The 24,527-nt window shown below is 39.9% G+C and overlaps 1 protein-coding gene across 1 annotated transcript in view; it reads right to left on the bottom strand.

Moving 5' to 3' along the window:
* ICE1 (interactor of little elongation complex ELL subunit 1) overlaps window positions 1–24,527 on the bottom strand; it is a 54,693-nt gene that overhangs the window by 15,493 nt on the left and 14,673 nt on the right. Inside the window, exons 7-14 of the mRNA XM_067467561.1 lie at window positions 21,230–21,267; window positions 17,079–17,161; window positions 16,301–16,340; window positions 16,143–16,202; window positions 9,985–10,074; window positions 9,829–9,867; window positions 8,849–9,216; window positions 135–4,547 (exon numbers count right to left, since the gene is read on the bottom strand). Coding sequence (XP_067323662.1) covers window positions 135–4,547; window positions 8,849–9,216; window positions 9,829–9,867; window positions 9,985–10,074; window positions 16,143–16,202; window positions 16,301–16,340; window positions 17,079–17,161; window positions 21,230–21,267 — 5,131 coding nt within the window. The remainder of the gene's footprint in view (window positions 1–134; window positions 4,548–8,848; window positions 9,217–9,828; window positions 9,868–9,984; window positions 10,075–16,142; window positions 16,203–16,300; window positions 16,341–17,078; window positions 17,162–21,229; window positions 21,268–24,527) is intronic.

Below are 24,527 nucleotides of genomic sequence, written 5' to 3'. Positions count from 1 at the left end.
AAACATGTTTACTACCCATTTTTTTTGCAATTTGAAAAACTGACTATGATCTTAAGCATTATTCCAGAAAGTTCTATGCTTAACATTTCTATGCATAGTTTTAAACAAATAAAAAATATTGCAGCAGAACCAACCTTTTTGGTGACACAAAGCTCATGGACCACTTCTTTCTCTTCATCTCTCATCACTGGGACCCTCGAGGTATTGCCCACAAAAACATGGCTATGAATGACAGGCAACAGGTCAAAACAGGCTTCAGAAATTTTCTCCAATGCTACAGTCACAGCCCTACTATCTGGATCATCTATTTTCTCCACTGCCAAAATAAATTTTGAATCACAGCCACCAGTTGACTGAATACTATCTCCACAGGTTGAGTCATCAGTTTCATTGGTAGGATATTCAGCATCAGCATCTGAAACTCTATCTGAAAGCTGTTTCTTCTCAAGCTCCAAATCTGATGACTTGCTATCCAGTCTTAGCCTTTTGGCATTCTTCAGCACAACTGTAGGTGACAGTGTACGTTTACCAGCCTCACCGATCTTGCAGAATGGCTGCTCTGGGTCAGATGTGAATTTAGTCCCTGCTTTCACAAAAGCAGTGGATGTGGAAGCAATTTCTTTAAACCCACTGATTTGATGGATAGGTTGTGGGATATTCTTGCTATCTACAGAAGATGACCTACCAGGTTGAATACCTTTCAGAATGCTGAGAGTTCGTGCTCGAGCAGATAGTTCTGGATACATACTGTCCAAAATTTTCACTGAGTTCTCCTGAGGCACAGGTGGAGTAGCAACAACAGATGCAGAAGGTGGAAACCGGCCTGGCACAGGAAGTGCATGTTTGGGAGTGGTGGCACAAAACTGAAGAGGAGAAGACAGAATCCTCTGACCTACTGGCATTTCAAATGGAGATGGCGTTGTCAGTAGGGCAGGAGAGTTGCACTTCAGGGTATCTGGCTGTGGTGACAATTCAACTGCAGGAATTGGACTCTGACGTGAAGAAGAACCAAGTTCATCCAATGAGGATGTCAAGGACTGGCGAGACAATGGAATTCTTGGGGAAAGGGACTGAACAGTTCTTGGTGGTGTAGCCAAAAGAGGGGCAAGCAATGGAGGTAATGGTGAGCCCATTTTTTTCCTGATTTTTGTTATTGGATAATACTTTGTTGGTGTTGAAGTATCTGAACTAACTACAATGTTTTCATCTGGTAGGGTATGCCGCCTTTTCCTCTTCCTCCGAAAGTGCCTGTCATGACCACTTTCAACATCAGCAACATTGATAGCGTCTGATAGTATATGGATCTGCTTTACTCCATTCTCTAAAACTAATTTCTCTGGTTTAGAGCTACAGTTGGAAGAGTCCAGGTCAGGCGGAATGGAATTCCAGCTGGCTTTAACAACAGAGGTTTTTCCATTAATCTGTACGTGGCATTCCTTGTTATGGGATGCATTACTAATGTCATCAACATGGTGGGATGTTGACTGGTTTTGTTCCAAGTTTGTGTTGTGTGCTAAAGAACTAGCACTTGTGCCTTGTTCAGCATTTGATTTTCCTTGACTAAAGGGTAACTGAGTTATGGAGGTTCCCAAACCAGCATCACTGCATTTGTTATCTGATGTAATTTTATTACTATTAGTTTCTAAATCACTAACAGATGACTTCCTGGAGACAGTTTTCCCGTTAGATATTACCTTTTGGCTCTGCGACGGAGTAATTATTGAAATACTTTCTTCTTTTAGCCCCCCTTCTGACTTCTCTTTTGCGATCATGGTTTTGGGTTTTAATGGGGCATTTTCATTACTGTACTTCATTCCCACTGAATATGAATGGTCCCATGTCCATTGCACTGTTTTGTTTGCACGGGAATCAGTGTCATCTCCTGGAGCCCGATTCTCTTTTTGAGGTGCAACTTCATGTCGATCATCGCCTGAAAGAATCATATTAGATGCCATATTTGCCTGGCTATTTCTGACAGACTCCGTTTTTGCCAAAGGCACTGCAGGTGTTTTTTTGAGCTGTACCTTTCTCAAAGGGCAATATTCTTCTGCGGATAACTCAACTGAAACAGATGACTTCATAACCATAACAATATGTTCTGACACCTTAATTGTGTCCAGTCTTGCACAACTTTTATGACTCAACATTTTATCTGTTTCTTTAGCTGTAACATCATCTAGCGTATGTTCTAAAGCACTGTTTTTTGATGCTTCCATCAACTTCTTATTAGGAATAAGAGGTTCCTCATCACTTTCGTTTGCTAGAAGCACATCTTTTGTGTGAAAACTATTCAGATCAGAAATCCCAGGAGTCAGTGCTTTGTAGTTTTCTCTACTGCAAGAGCCTTTCAAAGTAATCAGTGCCTGTGGTTTACTGAGAGACTCTTCATCTTTATTGTTAGAAGGGCTGCGACAGTCGAGGGACTTGTGTTCCTTTTCCTCAGAAGCAGCAGCATTTCCCTCTTGATTCTTCCAACATTCTGCAACATGATGATCAAAATAAGTACTATCTTCTCTGACAGGAGTGGAAGGGGTAATGCACACAGGGGAAGAAGGCAGTGTGTTTGCAGCAGTATCAGAGCTCGGACCATCCCTGTTGAAAACCTCCAGACTGGAACCACTGACATCCATGGGCTCGGCAGCAGATTGAGAAGCAGCCATCATTGTGGCAGGCGAAACTGTTTCAACACTTTCATTGTCAGTTTGTGGTGCATCTTGCTGAGCCAGATCTTCATTCTTTTTCTGCTTCAATAACACCTCCTTTATTACAGAACACTCTTCATGCTTTTCCTCCTTTTCCACAGCATACTTCCTTTGATGACACAAAGTGCCCTTACTATTCCAATTTGACATTTCTTGAGATGTGCCATTTACTTCATACTGCTGATTTCCAGATATTAAACTGGTCTCCTCTCTTCTGTTACACACAGTTTCAAAAACATTCCCCTCTGTCATAACAGACTGCATTGTGCCCATTTCTGTGGTATTCAGTGATTCACCATCTTCCTTCTCAACCCCTTTTGATGCCAGATATTCACCCTCCATTGAAGTCTCCACAGCAGGAAAGCTATTGGACTTCCATTGAGAGTCTGTATCTCCGCCTTCAAACTCACCCAGTTTTGAAGTACTTCTAGGGACACTCTCTATTTGAAAGACTAGATTATTTATTACAAGGGAATCTTTACACGGCAACAAAGAATCTTTCATAACAGGTGCTTGAATTGTTGGCATACTGTTACTTTCATATTCTGGATGCTCCTCAGATGATTTACAATTATATTTTTGGTCAAGTAACGGTTGTAATTGGAGACAGTCTTCCTTTTTTATGTCCACTGATGTGCATTCCTCAACCATGCTACCAGCTATTTCCATCTGATTATCTTCTTTTTTAGTAGACATAGAAAAGGCAGTCCTGCATTCACTCTCAGTCAGGACTGCTTCATCTATCTGAAATAATGATTTCTTGCAGCCTTCAGCTATCTCTGTAGTATTTAACTGAGAACTTGTAAAGCCTATGTCCATCACTTCATGTTCCCTGTCCTCTTGAGTTTCATTTTGTTTGTTGTGTTTTTCTTCAGTGCAGTTTTCTTCCATGCATTGTGATCTCATTGAAATATCAATCTTGTTTTCAACGGAATGCATAAATGGTACCACAGCAATCTCTTGCTCAATAGGTTGTTCTGTTTCAGAAAGGAACTTACAGTCGCTGATAATCCTCTTCTGTTCCAACAAGAGTTCACTACTTCTGAATATGCCAAGTTCTTCAGTTGCTGTATTTTGCTCACCCACTGCTAAATGTTCAGAGGTCCTTTCACCAAAAGACCTTGCTTCTCCTAAATTAGATATTGGTTGGGTGTCCTTAAAGAAAACTTCTGCCATTCCTCCTTTACTCACATCATCCTTACATTTTTCCAGAATTCTGGATTCTTCTATGTGCTGCTGGTCACTTATTTTGGGAGACTGAGGCCAATAATCTTCTATTGTTGCAGTTAGCAACCCCTTCTTTTCATGGTTTATGGAGTCACTAGAGTCTACAAATGTAAGCACAGTGCTGTTCATAGGCATTTTTTGCACATGCATTCGCTCAACTGTTTTTTCTTGATCCTGTTCATCAATTAAATCAGGCATCAAAATTGTATTTTTTGTTTCTGTCACATTAGTTGAATTTTCTTTGATGTTTTCTATACTTGGCACTACTGTTTCAGTGGCTGTGTGTATTTCCATCAAGTCAGAACACTTTTCTTCATCCTTGGATTTGGCATCTTTCTCATTAAGGTATTTTGATTTTGCTGTCAAAGGGTCAGAACACAACATTAACTCTTCACTTTTTATATTGCTCAATCTTTCTGGCGATTCCCAAGGATCACTATTTGCACTGTTGACACTGAAAGAGCTGTGTTTGCTCCAGGACTGTGCTGAATGTTTTTCATGCATAACTTCAGGTGTTTGTTCATTCTGACTATGGTTTTCAATGATATTTTCAAGCATCTGTGCATTGTCATCCATTTCTTCATCACTGGAATCTGTTATATCTCCAAATAACGTCTCCTGAAAGAGGCAAGTCAGAAGAATTGGTTATGATGATAATGCAAACACTTACATGAATAAATCTACAAATTACCTTGTTTGATACTTTAACAAAAAGGGAATAGTCTACTAAAGGCATTTTCAAACAGCTATGCACTGTTAAGGTGGTAAAAATCATAACTGCGCTGCAACCTTTCAAATTCATGTAACATTTTCCTCCCTATCGAAGCACAACATGGAGAAAGCTTTCTTGGATGATTCAACAATTTATTTTTGTACAGTAACTTTTTGTAGGAAATTATCTAAAGTAGTGGGCAATCAACAGAACTGTAAACAACACAAAAATTGCAAAATGCAAAAACTGCAAAAATGCACTCCAAGAGATCACAGTAATTTAGTATATTTTGAAAGACCTTCCAAAAACCTAACTGCTTTCATCTAATGACAGCATTAATAATGCTAATTAATGGAGCACATAGAAGGGGTATATCTAAATGGCAGATCATGTAATAGATTCAATCACTGACATCTGTTGGGGCTAATGAAGAATTGGCTTGAAATCAGTGATTCAGTGTAGACCCACTCTGCATCACCTCTCATTTTCTGGGTTTTCTGCATATCTAACATAGCCTATGGGAAGGACCATGAGAACTGATATCCAAAACATCTTCATTGGACAAGGGGGCAATATCTTCATAGGTAGGCTGAATACCTGAGCTCTAAATCTGAGCATGTTCATGTTTCACATATAATTTTCACATGTAATTTTGGTCATCTTAGTTGAATACGTGGAGGAATGATATGACATTTTCCTTTGGCAAAGGGACTTCTCTTTTCCAACACCACAAAAGCTATCTCTAAAACATTTTGATTATAAAAATGCTGCAGGGTAACTAACAAAAAGGCCATTAGAAATAAAGTTCAGCATACTTTACATGAGCAGATTATTTATCCCACCTTTTCCCCATGATATAGAAAACCAAGGCAGCTAACAATAAATACAAATAAAGATTACAATGGACAATTTAATATTTATTCCACTTTCCCCAAATTCCTAGTTTAACACTCAATATGAAACATCTTAAAAGCCAGGTTTTCTAAATCTCACTAAAAAAAGACTGAAGAAGCTATCTCTAAGAAATTCCTACTACTATTTACTACTAGCAGTCCCTTGCCACACGTTGCTGTGGCCCAGTCTGGTGATCTGGAAAATAAAGTAATGTGAAAGTGTTGGTTTCTAATATATGTAATTTCTTTATGCTTGTAGGTAAACAGTATTTCTTGCTGTTTCTTTGTCAGTGTTGATGTGGAGATTGTCTGGTTTGCCTACTCTGGAACATGCAACATATAATTGTCCTTTTTTAGGGGTCCTTTTCAAATCTATGATACTATAGCTCTCTGTGTGTGAGCCATATATATCTATCTATATCTATGGCTAGATGGCTCTTTGTCAGGAGGGCTTTGATTATGTTTTCTTGCCCTGGTGAAGGGAGTTGGACTGGATGGCCTTAAGTATGGAGGTTTTCTGTGGGAACTTTGCCCCAATTGTGTCGGTAGTGAGGTTCAGCATGCTCTTTGATTGTAGGTGAATTATAAATCCCAATAACTACAACTCCCAAATGTCAAGGTCTATTTTTCCCAAACTCCATCTGTGTTCATATTTGGGCATATGGAATATTTGTGCCAAGTTTGGTCCAGATCCAACATAGTTTGAGTCCACAGTGCTCTCTGGATGTAGGTGAACTACAACTCCACAACTCAAGGTCAACGAACACTAAACCCTTCTAGTGTTTTCTGTTGGGGTTAAGGAAGTTCTGTGTGCCACATTTGGTTCAATTCCATCATTGGAGGAGTTCAGAATGCTCTCAAAGTAAGTAACATATAAATCCCAGCAACTACAACTCCCAAATGATAAAATCATTTTTTTGAGTGATGGTCACTCCTTGGGATACTAGGTGTCTTGTGGCCAAATTTGGCGGCAAATTTGTCCAGTGGTTTTTGAGTTATGTTAATCCCACAAACGAACATTATATTTTTATTTATGCATGGATGTTTATTTATTTATTTATTTATTTATTTATTCTGTATCAAAAGCATTGCATAAATTAGTATAAAACCAATAAAAATAGAAGGTGGCTAAATATCTTTTGACCAAAAACGGGCAACAGCAATGGCATTGTCTGTAACATCCAACAGTTCTTCCTCTGTACACGAGGCAGGGCATAGTGGACAAGCATACAGATGTGGAGTTGTCTGTTCTGCTCCACAGTCACACAAGGTGTGGGATTCTTTTAGGTAGTGCCATTTTGCCAGGTTGTCTTTTGATCTGCCCTCTCCACTTCTGAGTCTGTTCAGAGACTTCCAAGTTGCCCATTCTTGGTTTGCCCCCGGAGGAAGACCCTCGTGGGGGGCCATCCAGTTGGGATTTCCTGGTCTAGCTGCCCAGAGGGATACCCTTGCTGTTGCTTGGGGGACGCCAAGAGGAGTGGTAGTTCTCATAAAGCTTTTCCTTGATTTGAGTCTACTGGGAAGAGGCTGGTAGCCATACAGTGGATGGCTTTCACAGTGTTCAACCTTATTTCTCTCACATTTAGCAGCAACTTCCCGTCGCACATCAGGAGGGGCAATGCCAGCTAGCTTGTAGAGTTTATCAACAGGTGTAGGTTTAAGACATCCAACATTATATTTTTATTTATATAGATATTTATATCCCGCCCTTCACGACCCTGAAGGGGACTCAGAGCAGCGCACATTGAGGCACAATTCGATGTCATACATTACATACAATACATATCCCGCAAATAAAAACATATACATTAAAACATCTGCTAAAAACGTATCAAAATTAAAATATATATATTAAAATCACATAGTACTACCATCTTTAACATCACACATTGGAGCAAAATCCTTCTGAGGACATGTTGAGTATAAAGAGAAAGCTCATGCAGAAAGCCAAAAAGATTTGGCACAAGTCACTGACAGTTGAAAAATCAACAGTGAAATTTTGAATTATGTTCCCAACTGGGAGTGCAGGCAGTTCTTGAGTTACAAACATGCGATTTACATACAACTCCTAGAAACAAGCGGGGATGAGATAACAGGAAAGGAAAACTACTCCTTCCTATGAAGGAAAATTCACTCATGGAAGAGTGAACATGGGAAAATAGTGTCTCCACTGCAGTTTTATCACCAATCCTTGTTTCCACAACAAACCAAAATTTCTAAAATCTAAATGTCACAGGGACAGAAAGTGAACAGGGGCACAGAGCAGTAAAACAAATGTTACAGGGGTGTTAACCTTTCCCTATGCTACCCAAACCTAGAAAAAACACACTTTTTGTTGGAATTACACTTACAAAATGTACCTGTCCTGACTTACATACAGATTCAACTTAAGAAAAAACCTACAGAACTTATCTTGTTTGTAACATGGGGACTGTCTGTAAATGCACATATTTCAACAAGTGTGATGTCTCTCACTATTAGGTTACATTCGGAACCAACAGGTTTCCTGATAACCCCAAAGAAAGGCAGGGGATATTTAGGGGCATCTTCTGATAAGGCAGGAGTTAGATGATGTTCAAACAAGTCAAAATCCCTTGTGTGTGTTCATTGTACATACAAAATAGCTTATCTGATCAGTTCTAGTATATATAGGAAATAATTTCCCTTCTTCATCTCCCTTTTCTCCCCAAATGCATAGGCTTACATATATCTAAAATCATTCTAACAGATCAAAAATGTGCAGAGTATTTTAGATAAAAACAAATCCCTAAATCTCTAAGCCCAGTGGCAGACAATAGATTTTCTGGATTGACAAAGATAGTGTGGCATTGGCACCACTGCCCAGGGATATACATTTTATCAGCTAAGGATAACAGTTGTCTTTCATTTTCTGAAATGCTATAAAATACTGCAATGCTTGTTTACCAACAACAACCGTAAACCAATCTTACCATGGAAAACAAATTAATTTTCATCTCATCTGCAACTTACATCTGTTTCCAAGTTGCAGCAGTCTATTTGAAAATGACTGCCCTAATATCTATCTATCAACCAAAGCCAATTCATTATTATCACTACAAAGTGAAATATAATCTGACATGATGTCACAAGAATGTAAATGTATACTACTGTTGTTTTAAAGAGCTTATTTTGTGATGTTTTAGACTTATTATTGATGTATATAGACTGTTGTTTACATGATTTTAATATATTGTAAATTGCTTTGGGTCCCGTGAGGGAGAAAAGCAGGATATAAATAAATATTTATTATTATTATTATTATTATTATTATTATTACTACTACTACTACTTACTGGAGTAGTGGAAGGTGAAAGCTGTATGGGAGACAATACAGGAGGAAGGGGCGTAACCCACTTCAACATATCTCGTAGAATTTCATCATGTTCTTCTGAGTTTTTGCTGAGAAGATTCATATAAGTTGTCGATAAATCTGTCAGAGAAATGTCTTCTAGAGATATGTCTTCACACAAAGTGCCGTTGCAAATTTCAGTAGTTTCCATGGTCTTAGTTTGTACTGACTCGTTGTATTTAGTAGATTTCTTATCCGATTTTATATGCAATGAAGACATTGTTGTTTCCACTGCACAGGGTTCAGAGAAAGAACCACCAGATTTCATTTCTCCTTGAGGTTTTTTCATTTTTTGGGAATTCGGCATCATTTCTATAAAAAAAGGAAGATTTCACTGTGTTTTCAATAAGAATAATGCTTCCACCCCCTATTTCTGGAGGTTTAAGCTAAGAAAATCATTTATCCTACATTGGGGAGTTTTATTAGATAACAGGGACTGCCAAAATCCAATTCTTTCCTGAGAGTGATCAGGAGCAAGCCTCTCACTCCTTCTCATTCTCTCACTGGTAGGAGCTGGAAGTGTCACATTATTACTCACTTGTAAGTAATTTCCTTGTCCCAGCACCAAATCTCTAAATATCAAGAAATCCCACATTCAAAGTTGTAAAAGATCGTCCATTTGACTGTTAACTTTTTCCGAGATGAAAAGAATAGGGGAGAGATTCTGAAAGCCAGAGACAAATTTAGAGAACAATATATCTAAATGGAACCAGGATCTCAACTATTCCTTATGAGGTCCCAAAAGAAAAGAAGAGGCCGTGTTAAATTAAGATTTCCAACAGTTTAGAGACAAAATATTACTGTCCCTCTCAAGCAGATGTGACGTGCTTTTCATAAAAGGCTTATATGCATATTCTGTTACTCCCACACTAACACTGCAGATTTGAAAGGCTGGCTTCAATGTTATCCAAAAAAAGTACGTACTTGTTCTTCCAAGAGTTCTTGAATGATTATGCGAACCACCTATTGCAGAAAAGAAAAAAAAAGACTTTCAAAATTTACTGGTCTTGAAAATGGCAACAGCTTTTTTTTTTTAATTAAATTTCTAATGAGCTCTAGAACTGCAATGCTTGGACTCACCTAGAATGCAATCATCTTCACTGATTTGATCTTTTCCTGTGGAGCCACTGATACACATCCAGAGTTCCTCCAACATCAGCTTGATTTTTTCTGTAAAATAATTAAGAAGTCAATGGTATTTTCACGTGGTTTGAGATCTTGAAATATGGGACACATGCAATTGAAGACACTATTTTTATTTATCGTATCAGGAGCAAACCAAACAGTAGTATTGCATTTTTAACAAACAAACAAATAAAACACAAAGTTTGCAAGCTTGGTAGTTGATTAAATGTCCTTTGACCAGTAGCTGGTCACTTGGAGTGCCTCTGGTGTTACTATAAAAAAGTTCTCCATTGTGCATGTAGCAGGGCTCAGGTCGCATTGCAGCAGATGGCCTGTAGTTCGCTCTTTTCCACACTCGCATGTCGTGGATTCCACTTTGTAGCCCCATTTCTTAAGATTGGCTCTGCATCTCGTGGTACCAGAGCGCAGTCTGTTCAGTGCCTTCCACAAGTTGCCCAGTTTTCTGTGTGCCCAGGGGGGAATCTCTCATTTGGTATCAGAAATTGATTGAGGTTCTGGGTTTGGGCCTGCCACTTTTGGACTCTCACTTGCTGGGGTGTTCCAGCGAGTGTCTCTGTAGATCTTAGAAAGTTATTTCTTGATTTAAGTCATTGATGTGCTGGCTGATACCCAAACAGGGGATGAGCTGGAGATGTCACTGCCTTGGTCCTTTCACTATTGGTTGCTACTTCCCGGCAGATGTCAGGTGATGCAATACCGGCTAAACAGTGTAATTTCTCCAGTGGTGTACGGCGCAGACACCCCCTGATAATGCAGCATGTCTCATTAAGAGCCAATTCTACTGAAGACACTGATTCATATGAAATAAATGACTGGACAATTTTACCTGATCACCATCACCACCATCACCATCTCTCTCTCTCTCTCTATATATATATATATCAGTAATTCTCAATCTGTGGGTCCTCAGATGTTTTGGTCTTCGACTCCAAAATCCTAACAGCTTGTAAACTGGCTGGGATTTTTGGAAGATGTAGGCCAAAACACCTAGGGACCTACAGGTTGAGAACCAATGCTATATCCTCCATTTTACTGTTAACTTTTTTGAGATGAAAAGAATATGAGGCACTCAGCAAGCCTGAGACAAATTTTGAGAACAATCGATAGATAGAGGTGATTATAGTAATCAGGCACAATTGACCAGTCATATTTATTTCATGTTAATCAGTGTCATTCATTCATATCTGCACCACTGTATACTGAGCTTTACAAGTAACAGAAAAAAGGATTGTGCATAATTAAGTCATGACACAAAGGGAAAGGGGGTTCTTAGTGTGGGGGATTAATTCTAGAAAGGACTGCCTCTTCTCTCCCTCTGAAGCCATGGCAGTGGCAGCTGGGATGGAGGGAAGGGCTAGGCATAATGAAGCGGTACCTACCTTTCCCTCTTTTGCTGAGGCCAGGGCATTGGAAGTTGGGATTCAGGGAAGGGTTTTTTACCTGCTTCTGGCCCTAGCCTGTCTTGTTCTTGCTCCTTCAGTGGGATGGAGAGAGGGCCTTTCATTTGTTTTTAGGTCTCAGCATGATACACCCAAATACCTGGGAGTCACTCTGGACCGTGCTCTTACCTACAAGAAGCACTGCCTGAACATCAACCAAAAGTGGTGCTAGAAACAATATCATACGAAAGCTGACTGGCACAACCTGGGGATCACAACCAGATACAGTGAAGACATCTGCCCTTGCGCTATGCTACTCTGCTGCTGAGTACGCATGCCCAGTGTGGAACACGTCTCGCCACGCTAAAACGGTGGATGTGACTCTTAATGAGACATGCCACATTATCACGGGGTGTCTGCGCCCTACACCACTGGAGAAATTACACTGTTTAGCCGGTATTGCACCACCTGACATCCGCCGGGAAGTAGCAGCCAATAGTGAAAGGACCAAGGCAGAGACATCTCCATCTCATCCCGTTTGGGTATCACCCAGCAAGTCAACTACTTAAATCAAGAAATAGTTTTCTAAGATCTACAGAGACACTCGCTGGAACACCTCAGCAAGCCAGAGTCCAAAAGTGGCAGGCTCAAACCCAGAACCTCAACCAATGGCTGATACCAAATGAGAGACTCCCCCCTGGGCACATAGAGGACTGGGCAACTTGGAAGGCGCTGAACAGACTGTGCTCTGGCACCATGAGATGCAGAGCCAACCTTCAGAAATGGGGCTACAAAGTGGAATCCTCAACATGCGAGGAGCAAACCACTGACCACCTGCTGCAATGCAACCTGAGTCCTGCCACATGTACAATGGAGGACCTTCTTGCAGCAACACCAGAAGCACTCCAAGTGGCCAGATACTGGTCAAAGGATATTTAATCAACTACCAAACTCACAAATTTTGTATTTTGTCTGTTTGTTTGCTTTGTTCTGTTAGAAATGTAATATATTTGACTGGTTGCCCTGACACGACAAACAAACAAACAAACAAATAAGCATGATACAGCTATGCCTGTTTCTTCTTCTCTTCTTCCATGGTTAGGGCAGAAATCATGGGAGGTAGGAAGGGCCTTTCCTCTGCTTCTAGACCTAGGCATGATGGAGACAGCCTGCTTTTTCCTTTTTCTCTCTCTTTTCTCTCTCTCTGATGCCAGGGCAGTGGCAATTGGGGTGAAGGGAACAATGAGGTATTTCCTTCTCACTGGAGTGGGTAATATGAGATATTTCACAAAAATATTAAGTGACTTCTACATCAGCCAGAAAGCAGATATCTGACACATAAAGAGTTCAAAACAAAGCCTGAAAATAGGGTATTGACACATTTAACATTCAAGAACAGGATCTGAAGGACGGCATCCTAATAAAGATTATATAAGACCACACATTATTAACTGCATTTCTATACCGCTTTTCTCACCCCTGGGGGCGGGGACTAATGGAATGGATCTTTGGTTTGCCTGAACTCTTTCATGTAAACTTTCCCAGGAATAGGACTTAAACGTACTATTTAAAAATAGTCATAAATAAAATGCTGTTGTCCCTTTTACACAACTGGAACAGCCCTGAAAAAGGAAAGTGTGTCCCATTTCCAGACAAAGGAAAAAATGGCTTTATACTTGCAGAATGCATATACATAAAAGTTGCTGTCTTAAAAAATAATTAATCATAATAAAAGAACATAGGGAACCTAGAAAAATTCAGGATTGACATTATAGTTAACATTTTCACTATATCATCATTAGAGTGCGACATTTCATCTCTGTAAAGATTCCATAGAATTTTTTACTTCGTGGAAAGTGTAAGTCACTAGTGAATCGATATGCTCTTTTCCCTTCTCTGAAACTCTCCTGAGCCCTGTGCACCCTTGGAGGACTCAGCCTAATTTGCACGATAAACAATAGCAAAACATCGAAGCACGTCAATTTAAATTGCATCATATCCTTCCTCCCACTTAGTTAATTAAGCTCCTGACTCACAAATGAAATAAAAAGCGCATATTTCATTTCTTTGTTGGCACTTCTATCACTTTTTGATAAAGACTGTGCGTTTGGTGTTTACCTTTATAAGGAAATGTAGTGATTCAGATCTGATATTTTGCAGTGAGAAAGAAATAATGCTAAACTTATCAAGCAGGGAAAGTTCTTTAAAAACAAATGGTCTCTTTTGCTTTTCTCTTTAGAAGTCAACATGTCAAAGATAAACATAACATTTCAGGTGGCCCAGAAAAAAATGACACGTTGGTTCTTTTTCTAGTCTTCACGTCACTATTCAAAATGATCTGAAAGTTTTCTTTAGACATGAACACTTAAATCAGCCAATCAGTTTAAATGGATTACATACAACAGCTCAATGTACCAGCATATGAACCCATGCGATCTCTTCGATCATCTGGAGAGACCCTACTCTCGTTCCCGCCCCCTTCGCAGGCACGATTGGTGGGGACGAGGGAGAGGGCCTTCTCTATGGTGGCCCCCCGACTCTGGAACTCACTCCCCAAGAATATCAGGCAAGTCCCCACATTGGCAGTCTTTAGGAGGAGCCAGAAAATGTGGCTGTTCCAGTGTGCCTTCCCTGGTTAAAGGAACAATGCCCTGCTCTGGCCAATTCCCTGCAAAATGTCCTCAGAAGCACTTTAACTACCCGTTGGGTTGCTCTCCCTACATTATCCTTAAAACCCTCCGCTTAGATACATCCTACCTTTGTTCACGCCCAGGGTTTATTTTAAAATTTTAAACTATTACATCTGGCCCAGCCATAGGTTTTTACATTTTTGTGGGTTTTGTGTGTTATTGCCTAAATGTGAGTTAAATTAATTGTATTGTGTTATTTGCTTATTGCTCTGTTGTTTTACTGATGTGTTGTTGGACTTGGCCTCATGTAAGCGGCCCCGAGTCCCCTTGGGGAGATGGTGGTGGGGTATAAATGAAGGATTATTATTATTATTATTATTATTATTATTATTACCAAATTCCCCACACCCCAAAGTTCACTCATCAGAGTCACTTCCTTGTATCTTTTCTTCTCTTATGATCCTTGTGTCTCCCAATTTTCCATGATTCAAACTCCTGGCCTAACTGATTGCTATACAAAACTGTCTAAACATTCTTTGATTCAAGGCAACAGTGAGACAGATAATTGAGAACGAAGACATGGAGTTTAAATGTTTGACAGGCCAGTCCTCCTTGCCAGTTTGCAACTTCCATGGACAGGTATTCCCTAAGTTACAAACATCTTATTTGCAAACATCTCATACTTAAGAACAGGAGTGAGACACCAGGAGAAATTTACCCTTTGGAAGGGAAATTCACTTCTGAAAAAGTTATCATGGGGAAAAGGTGGCTCAACTGAAACTTTATCCCCAATTTTTGTTTCCACAACAAGTCACATTTTTCAAAATCCAATTATCATAGGAACAGAAAGTGAGGTGAAACAGACAGAGGAACAGAGGAACAGACAGCAAAACAAACACCACAGGGGCGTTACCCCTTCCCTATGCTATCCAAAGCAAATATTATATTATATTATATATATATTATGGCTGGAGTTACACTTTAAAAAAGCACCTGTTCCGACTTACATAAAAATTCAACTTGAGAACAAACCTACAGAACCTATCTTGTATGAAACTTCGGGATGCCTGGAGTTCAAATAATTTGTGTGACATGTGGTGGTGATGCTGCAAGTTGCAATAGGATTCTAAGGAGACTGATAAACTACTATCAAGTCTTTATGTCTGACAGGTCAACAACTAACATCGTGCAACATCTTTTTTAGTACTAAGAAAAAAACTGAATTTGGCAAAGTAAGATAAAGCCTGCAGAAAAAAAAAATCTGGTCTGCTGTATGGCAATCTTGTTGTCCAAGTTGTGTCTGATTTATGATGACCCTATCACAGGTTTTTCTTGACCAGTGGGTTGAGAAGGGATTTGAACCCGGATCTCCAAAGTTCTAGCCCAACACCCAAATTAGCCACAGACCTGTACCTAATATTATTGTTGCCTGCCATAGCATTGCACTTAATTCCCGGGCCCCCTAGAATTTTTGGGCTTGCACAAATCTCGGCCCGGCCTTTTAAATTTTTTAATTGCCTTGAACAGGCAGGATTACTTTTAATATATGTGTGTTATTGTGACAATTTTTATGCTTATAATTTGTTTTGTTAATCTTATGATTATATTGTTTTTTATTTTGTATGTTTTGTGATGTTACCTGGGAACCGCTCTGAGTCCCCTTGGGGAGATGGAGCGGTATATAAAGAAATTATTATTATTATTATTATTATTATTATTATTATCATCAATACATCACACTAGTTCTATACATATCATAAAAATAGAACCTTTTAAGTTTAAGGGCAGGCAAGATTTTCTAGACTGCAACTTCCACCATCCCCCACAGGCTAGGGAGAGATGCAGTTGCCTACCACTGTACTAGACAGAGCTTTCTGACAGAAGACAATGATCTTTCCTTGAGCATATCTACAGAATTCCATAGGCTCCAAGAGGTAATATAATATCCACGCAGTTTCTTTATGTAACAAGGAAGTGTGAGAATCTATAATGGGATGCACTGATTTCATTAACGATCCACTGGAAAAAAGAACAGCTATGTGTATCTGTACCACTACTTGTGAAAAGATGCATACATACCAACCTTTGTCTATGCTTGCAGCTGGATTCTCTTCCTCACTCTGGGTCTCTGCATTCTTTAGCACTGAAAGGAAATGAATATACAGAGACACATGAGATAAGGAATTAAAAAAATAAAACTGAAATTGAAAAACCAAAAGTGACAACAAAGAGGAGTGTTACCTTTCTTACGTTTTGCATGAGGAAAGCCATCGATCTTTTCCTATTAATGTGAATGGGGAAAAGAGCTAATTACAATTCACAACACCAAAAATAGGAGTGTCCCACTGCCTCCTAAATTACCTCATAAACGTTCAAATAAGCTTGTTTTAAAACTGAAAAAATAAATTTCCCCCAAGAGTTTTCATGGGGGAAAGTTTCACCAAGGGTCAGGCTCGTAGCCAGGATTTTGATTGGGGGGGGGGGGGGGGCTGAGGATCTACCCAAGCAAACCTTTTCTATCGTTATCCCAATACCCCCGGGGGGGGGGGGGGGGAGAGGTGAAGCCCCTCAAGCCCACCCCCCCTCCCAGCTACATGCTTGCCAAGGATTGGTGAAACTATTACCAATCCTTGTTTCTACAATAAGACTTCTTTTTCAGTATCCAATTATCATAGGTACAGAAAGTGAGGGAAAATCTTCTAAACAGGGCCCCAGACAGCAAAGCAAACACAACAGGGCTGTTCACCCTTCTCTATGCTATCCAAAGCTTTAAAAATATACTTAAAATTGTACCTGTTCCAACTTACATACAAATTCAACTTAAGAACAAACCTAGAGAACCTAACTTGTTTGTAACTTGGGGAACTGCCTATCTGTCGGGGGGGGGGGTAACCCACTAGACAAATTTGCTGCCAACACTGAGCTCTCCAATTCACAGTGTTAACAGCTAAAGCATGCAGAACAACAACATTCAAGAATGTACCTTCTTTTAACTGCAATAAAACATTACAGAAAATACCTGTGCTTTTTTCAGTTGCTTCTCAAGAACTTTCTTCTCTGCTTTCAACTGCTTGAAATCCTGGATGTGTTTTGTTGCAGCCTCTTTATTTAAAGGAAAAAGCAATCAAGACTTGTTAAACCCATTAAGCATGCCTTCCAATCAACATAAAACTGGTCAACAAACGAAGAATGCACTTGCATAGTAATGCCTTTCCTTTCTGGTTTCAGTGTTTTTCAAGGCTTGCAGCCTCAGCTCTGTACTACTCTGTATTTCACTAAGATTTCATCACACTGGTAGTGTGTGGCTTGGATCTGACAGTGTTCCCTTAAAATTGGACACAGCAGCTACAAAACATGTTTTGCTAATGCCTTAGCATCTAAGAAATCACTACAAAACAAGAATAAAGATCTTACTAAAAGCTATTAAAAGTAATATATTTTTACGTAAGACTGTATTTCTCAAAGTTTCTTAGCAAACTATAAAATAGAAATACCCTCCTTAAAATATCCTAATTATAGAAATATAAAACAGCAGAATCCTTTCTACTCAGAAGTCAATGTCATTACATTCAATGAGGCTTACTCTATCTGACTAAGTGAAGAGTGTAGATTTTATTGTTTAGTCTTTGCTGGTCTGTACTCCAGCAAAGGTTTTTTTTGGAACAATTTAAACATTTTCTAATTGAATTTTTAAAATATCATAATCAAATATTATTTACTGTGTGAAAACAGCTCTTGAGAATGCATTCTCGGGTTCTATGAAAGAAGCCTGATGATAGTGAAAAATTTCCTACAGCATTTTACAATATCACTGAAAGGTAACACGGGAACGGAATATACCAATTCATGATGTTCCTGAGTCAGGGAGGGGAAAAGCAAGTTTTTCAAAATGCTAAAGTAGAGGCCTTTAGTGAAATATGTCTTAAATGGCAATGTCTTCACTTCCTGTTCTTATTAAGGACTCCTGGGCCTAATATGGCCCAGGAAGGCCCTTAAACATGGCGAAAATGTCCCCTGTGGATTTAAGAGCAATTTTTTAAAAAAATTGATTTTTCGTGTGTGTAAGGGAGGAGTGGTCTGGCTCTCCAAAGTCTCCTGAGAGGCTAATGCAAACTGCTAATTTTCCTATCATTACACTAAGTGATGTTATTTCCTTCTGTCTTACATTTATTTGTACAAAAGTTTCAAAGAGGAAAATTTGTGTTTAGTAACTATGCTGCAATGAGGGGCAAACGTACTTAACAATATTTCACTGGGGAAATTAATGCCCTCCCCCCCCCCTTTTGCACTGAAAAGACAACTAAAGGTTCTTTAAGTTGTGGACATTTCTGACATCAACCTTCCATGGAGATAAATTAATATCAAAATTTGTAAAAAGATGTGAAAATAGCCTTTTGTTTTTTTTAATATGATTTTCTCATCAAGACTGGACATTCTGTTTTGCTAAAAACCTGAGAAGCAGGGTTTTAAAGTAGATCTTCTACTGAGTTGAGGATAGGCCTTACTGCTCGATGGGGAAAGAAGAGAAAAATCCAGGATGAACAAAGATCTACAACTTTTTTTTCTGTCTTTCCAATCTCTCATATTCAACAAACCACTAGTCAATGAAACAAGCCCATAATCTAATATTTGTTTGCATTTTAAGAGATAAAGGAACAAAATCTTGGGGAGAGGGGAGAATACATAGACAGACACACAGGGATCATCACAAATAAGTTTACAGGCCAGCAATGTTTTGCGAGTGCATACGCACAACTCTTTTTGACCCAAAAATGACTGAAGGAGTTAGAAAACAGATTTATGCCATGACTCTCCTTCCAGCAACTTTTTGAAAGGTGAATCACTGCAATTATTCCAATGGGATATAGCAGAAGACAGGGTATCAGATGTAGATTCTTGGTTGCAAAGTGATGCCTTCCTTACATACTTTTTACTGACATGAAACCATGGATAACTGAAGGCAAGGATGAAAAACCAATGCCACTCCAGGTGTTGTTAGTCTGCAGCACCCATCATTTTTTAAAACTGGCTGTACTGTCTAGAGCTGATTAATATTACAATCCATCATCATCTAGAAAAGTGGTTCCCAACCTTTGGTCCTTCAGCTGTTTTGAACTTCAACTCCTAGAAATCCCAGCCAATTTACCAGGTGTTAGGAATTGTGGGAGCTGAAGTCCAAAACACCTGGAGGATAAAAGGTTGGGAACCACTGCTCTAGAGAGATCATCGTTCTTGATATCAGGTCAACTGCAAGGAGCAAGCTAAGAAGAGTAGGTCTTTCCCCATGCACTATTGCAGCTTCACCACTGGCCAGAAGAACAAGGGGATGTATGAATGCTTCATTCATGCTTATTTATTTATTTATTTCTAACATTTCTACCCTGCCTTTCTCAACCCCGGAGAGGGAACTCAGAGCGGCTTACACTGGCAACAATTCGATGCCACAACATACAAACAGATATAATAAATATAACAGAATTTAAACAATAAAAACAGTAAGTTAAAAACAATCTTAAAACATTATTATCAAGCAGCTTCCAGTCCAGTTCAACATCCAAAGTGCTTTCATGCCTGTTGTCCAAAGGCCTGGTCCCAAAACCATGATTTCAATTTCTTCCTAAAAGAAAGGAGGGATGATGCCAACCTAATCTCACTGCAGAGTGAGTTCCACAGATCGGGGGGGGGGGCACCACCGAGAAGGCCCTGTCCCTCGTCCCCGCCAAGCGCATTTGCGAAGGCTAGCAGGACCGAGAGCAGGGCCTCTCCGTACGATCTTAAACTACGAGGTGGAACAGAGGGAGATATGTCCGGACAGGTAGGCCATTCAGACCCGTGTAGGGCTTTATAGGCCAAGACCAACACTTTGAATTGTGTTCTGAAATGGACTGGCAGCCAGTGGAGCTGACACCACATTGGGGTGCAATGCTCCCTGTATGTGAGTAATCTGGCTGCTGCCCGTTGGACTAGTAGAAGTTTCTGAACAGTCTTCAAAGGCAACTCCACACAGTGTGTTGCAGTAATCTATTCAGGATGTAACCACAGCATGGGCCACCGTGGCTAGATCAGACTTCCCAAGGTACGGGTGCAGCTAGCACACAAGCTTTCACTGTGCAAAAGCTCCCCTGGCCACTGCCAAAACCTGGGGTTCCAGGCTCAGCAATGAATCCAGGATTACTATCAAGCTGCGAACCTGCGTCAGCTTGTACAGCTGGTTGGCACTATAGCAAGAAGAGTAGGGATGGTGAAGCTGGCTTCCTCAGTTTGGTTGCATATGTTAAATTAAAAAAGGATGGCAAAGAATACAAGTTTCTACTTTCATTATGATAAAAGTAGGAACTTATATTCCTCACAATCCTTCTTTAAATTAACATAAAATCCTTTCAGCAAGTTGCAGGTAATCACGAGTGACTGGTGCCTTGACTAATTATAATCTCATAGAAACTGCCCAAAAATTCACTCCATTATGCACTATTAATATATTTTCTGAACAATTTAAGGATTAGAATTCAGTTGCTTTCTACCTGTCTAGAGGCTTCTTCCTTCGGCACAAAAAAGCGGGACCACATGTTTCAAAGAAACCCTAAAATTTAAGAGGGATTTTTATAAGTAGTGCTAAGGCTAGCCCTTAGGTTCCAATAAATCACATCTGAATGTGGTTTATGTGATATATGAGACATTGGCAGACACCAGTTACAATTCTATGAAGACTTTTGATTTACAGGTGCCCCAAAGATTATATATATATATCTGTTCAAAATAGGAAAGTGGCCCATTCTTCTCCCCACGTAACCTAGTTATTTGCAAATTGCAGGACAAGCCATATCACTTTATAGCTGGTGATATAAAGAAAGTAATTCTCACCCTAGGCTCCTTTGGGAGGCTTGCAAATAAGTGTCAAGTCATGGGCAACAGAGGTGGCTTATTGCAAGCTGTGAATTGTTACTAACACATGAAATTGCATGAAACACATTTTCCTACATTGTAGTTTTATAGCGGTAAAGGAGAAGGAATGTAGGTTGCAGGAGGACTGCGAATTATGTCTTAGTAAATAACTTTTTAGGCTAAGAAAATAGGATAGAAACATTGTAAATAAAGGGGTTCTTTCAGAAAACGAGTGATCTAGTTGACTTATAAACCAGTTTCAGAAATATAAACAGTGGATGCAATTACCTTCAAGCTTCTTCACTTTAATTTCTAGTTTCCTCTTCCTGGAAATTATAACAGAGCAAAGAAAAAATGCATATAGTTATGACATCCATATAATACCGCAATCTATCTGTAGCTGCAAGGGGCTCTGAATGGATGTTAGGGGGGATTCAGACATTCCCTTCTCACCACAGCAAAGCCCTCTCACTATATACTACTTGTCAAGATTAGAAATGATCTAAATCAGGGGTCCTCAAACTTTTTTTAACAGGGGGCCAGCTCACTGTCCTTCAGACCATTGGAGGGCCGAACTATAGTTTAAAAAAAACTATAATCAAATTCCCATGCACATGGCTCATATCTTATTTTGAAATTAAAAAAACCAAAATGGGAACAAATACAATATTTAAAGTGAATAACAAGTAAAGTTAAATCAACAAACTTATCAGTATTTCAGTGGGAATATGGGCCTACTTTTGGCTAATGTAATGTCCGGTTCCATATTTGTCACTGCTCAGGCCCGTAGCCAGGATTTCGTTTCGGGGGGGGGGGGGGGGGGGGCTAAAAAATTTTCAAGGGGGGTTTCGGGGGGGGGGCTGAGTTTCGGGGGGGGGGGGGCTGAGTCTGAGTGAAAGAGGGTCTAGCCTAGCAAACCTTTTGTATCATTACCCCAATACCCCCATGCATATGGGATATATTGAGTATGGTGATCAGATCATGATATGAATAAACATAACAGTTTAAATAATGCACCAGTAAGGCCTTTTCGCGGACCACCATGAGAATTTCGGCGGGGGCTGAAGCCCCCCAAGCCCCCCCCCCCCCCCGGCTACATGCCTGTCACTGCTAGTCATAACAAATGCTGCAAGTGTGCATCAGTTAGTCTAGATCTGGTTGGAGATTTCAGATGTTTCATTCATTATGTGGATTTATAGTTCACCAGCCATCAAAGGGCATTCTGGGCTCCACCAACAATGGAACTGAACCAAACGTGACATGCAGAAATTCCATGACCAACAGAAAATACTGGAGAGCTTTGGTTAAAATACACTCAGACATGAGGGAGTTGCAGTAGCTCCTGAAATCCAAGAGCATTCTGAAATCCCCAATAATGGAATTTAACCAAACTTGGCATACAGAACTCCCACAACCAATAGATTCATCATAGTTTGTGGCAGCCACACAAAGTTTCTGGAGGAGGACAACTACTTTCAAAGTAAGGGCTGCACAATTAAACAGGAAATAACACTTTCAAACCAGGAACAGATTTTTGTTCTCCAAGCAGGAGATCAGAAGAGGAGGACTTTATTATTATTATTATTATTATTATTATTATTATTATTATTATTATTATGTTTGTTTATACACCACTTTTTGTTTCCACAAGGAGACTGTGGGACTTCCCAGACAGGCCCTATATCCCAGGACCTGATCCCAGGTTTTCTTCTTTAAACTGGATTATATGAGTCTACACTGCCAAATAACCCGGGATAAACAGAAAACCTAGGATCAGATCCTGGGATATAGGGCCTGTCTGGAAGGGCACTCAAAAGGCCCTCACAAACAGCCATATAACACAGAATATCAATGCAGATAATCCACAATATCTGCTTTGTACTGCATTATCAGAGTCCACACTGCCATATAAACCAGTTCAGTGTGGATTTTATATAGCTGAGTGGAAAGGCCCAAAGCAGCTTACATTTCAATATAATTTCAAATAAACAAATATATTAAATATTACAACAGAAGTAAATATCATTGGTATTCTTTAAAGCAGGCATGGGCCAACTTGGGCCCTCCTTGTGTGTTGGACTTCAGTTCCCACAATTCCTAACAGCACCTATCGACTGTTTTCAAAGGAGGAGCCTGGATTTTCCAAAGAGAAACAGAGGACAAAGAGGGGAAGAAAAGGAAGCCCAGGTTTTGGTCTTTCCTCCGGGATGCTGGCGTATCTGCCATCCCCACGCTCCCCTTCCTCTTTGACTTGGGGGCGGGGGTTGCAGGGGCTCCTAGCTGCCTTGAGCCCTGCGACCAGGTAGAGGTGGATGGAAGGAAGGAAGCAGGGCTGGATAGTGAGGGGAGGCTTCGGGGCTGCCTATCAGCTGCACAGCTCTGCATCTTTTCTGGAAGAGCAGAGGCAAGGAATTGTTTTTCCTCCGCTCTTCCAGGCAGCAGCCTCAGCGCTCCAAGACACTCCTCCCCCCCCCCTCCTCCTCTGAGGACAAATAAGGAGAAGAAAGGGATATTTAAAAAAAGAGGCGAAAAGGAGAGAAAAAAGAGGGAGAAAGAGAGAAGGGCGAAAGAGAAAGAAAAAGAGAGGAGAAAGGGGGAGAGACTGAAACCGGGAGAGAGAGAGAGAGCGTGAGGGGGGAGACAAAGAACGAAAGGAGCTCTGCATTAACAGAGTCAAGACTGATTCCACTGAGAGGGAGGCATCCTCCTCGGGGGCTGGATAAATGCCCTCAGCGGGCTGCATCTGGCCCCCGGGCCGTAGTTTGAGGACCCCTGATCTAAATAGATACCATGGGAAAAATATGAGTGTGTCTTTGTATAAAAGAAGACTGTGGGCTCACTTGGCACACAACTTGCTTTTGTGCGGCCAGTTAGATCAGAGCTAGCACATTAGTATGTCTGAAAGCTGTACTTGATTGAGTGAATGTATCTACCCTCAAATATGGTGGAATGTGCCTGGTATCTTCTGTTTAAAAGTGTAAAATTAATGACAATATTGAAGCTATAAAGGCACAATTTTTATTTCCCCTATATTGTGTTGGAGAATGAATAAAACTAAAATTATTTGTGGTCAACAAATCAGAATAGAAACGGACGAAACAGATTTGCTAACACAACACTTCATATGCATACTGCACAGTAATATGTAACAGACATCTAAAACAATCAACCTGAAGACAAGCTTCCACAGGCAAGATAAATGCTTGCAAGAATTTAGACAGAACTAACAATAGTGGTGGGATTATTTTTAATGACTGTCAAAATATCATGCAAGTTTGAGTTGGTAAAATGGCCACTAAAGGGGCTGACACTGACTGCCAAGCTCCAGTATATAACCATTACAAAACAAAAGAGCAGATGTTGCAAAAATGAACTTTATTATTATTATTATTATTTAGACAACTGATTTTAACACCCTTCATGCATTTCATATGGAAATCAAAATAAGTTTGTCCAGAAAAATTGGTATTATTCAGGCAATAATAAATGTACCCCTCTTGCTACTTTTCATTCAGCAACCATTTTTCCCAAAAAAAAAGTAATTTCCATCCAAACAACTAGTAATGCCCCCTAATTCTGTTTTTCC

Source organism: Anolis sagrei, chromosome 4, assembly GCF_037176765.1.
Source record: "Anolis sagrei isolate rAnoSag1 chromosome 4, rAnoSag1.mat, whole genome shotgun sequence".
NCBI lineage: Eukaryota > Metazoa > Chordata > Lepidosauria > Squamata > Dactyloidae > Anolis > Anolis sagrei.
This window is presented reverse-complemented; position numbering and strand designations above follow the sequence as displayed.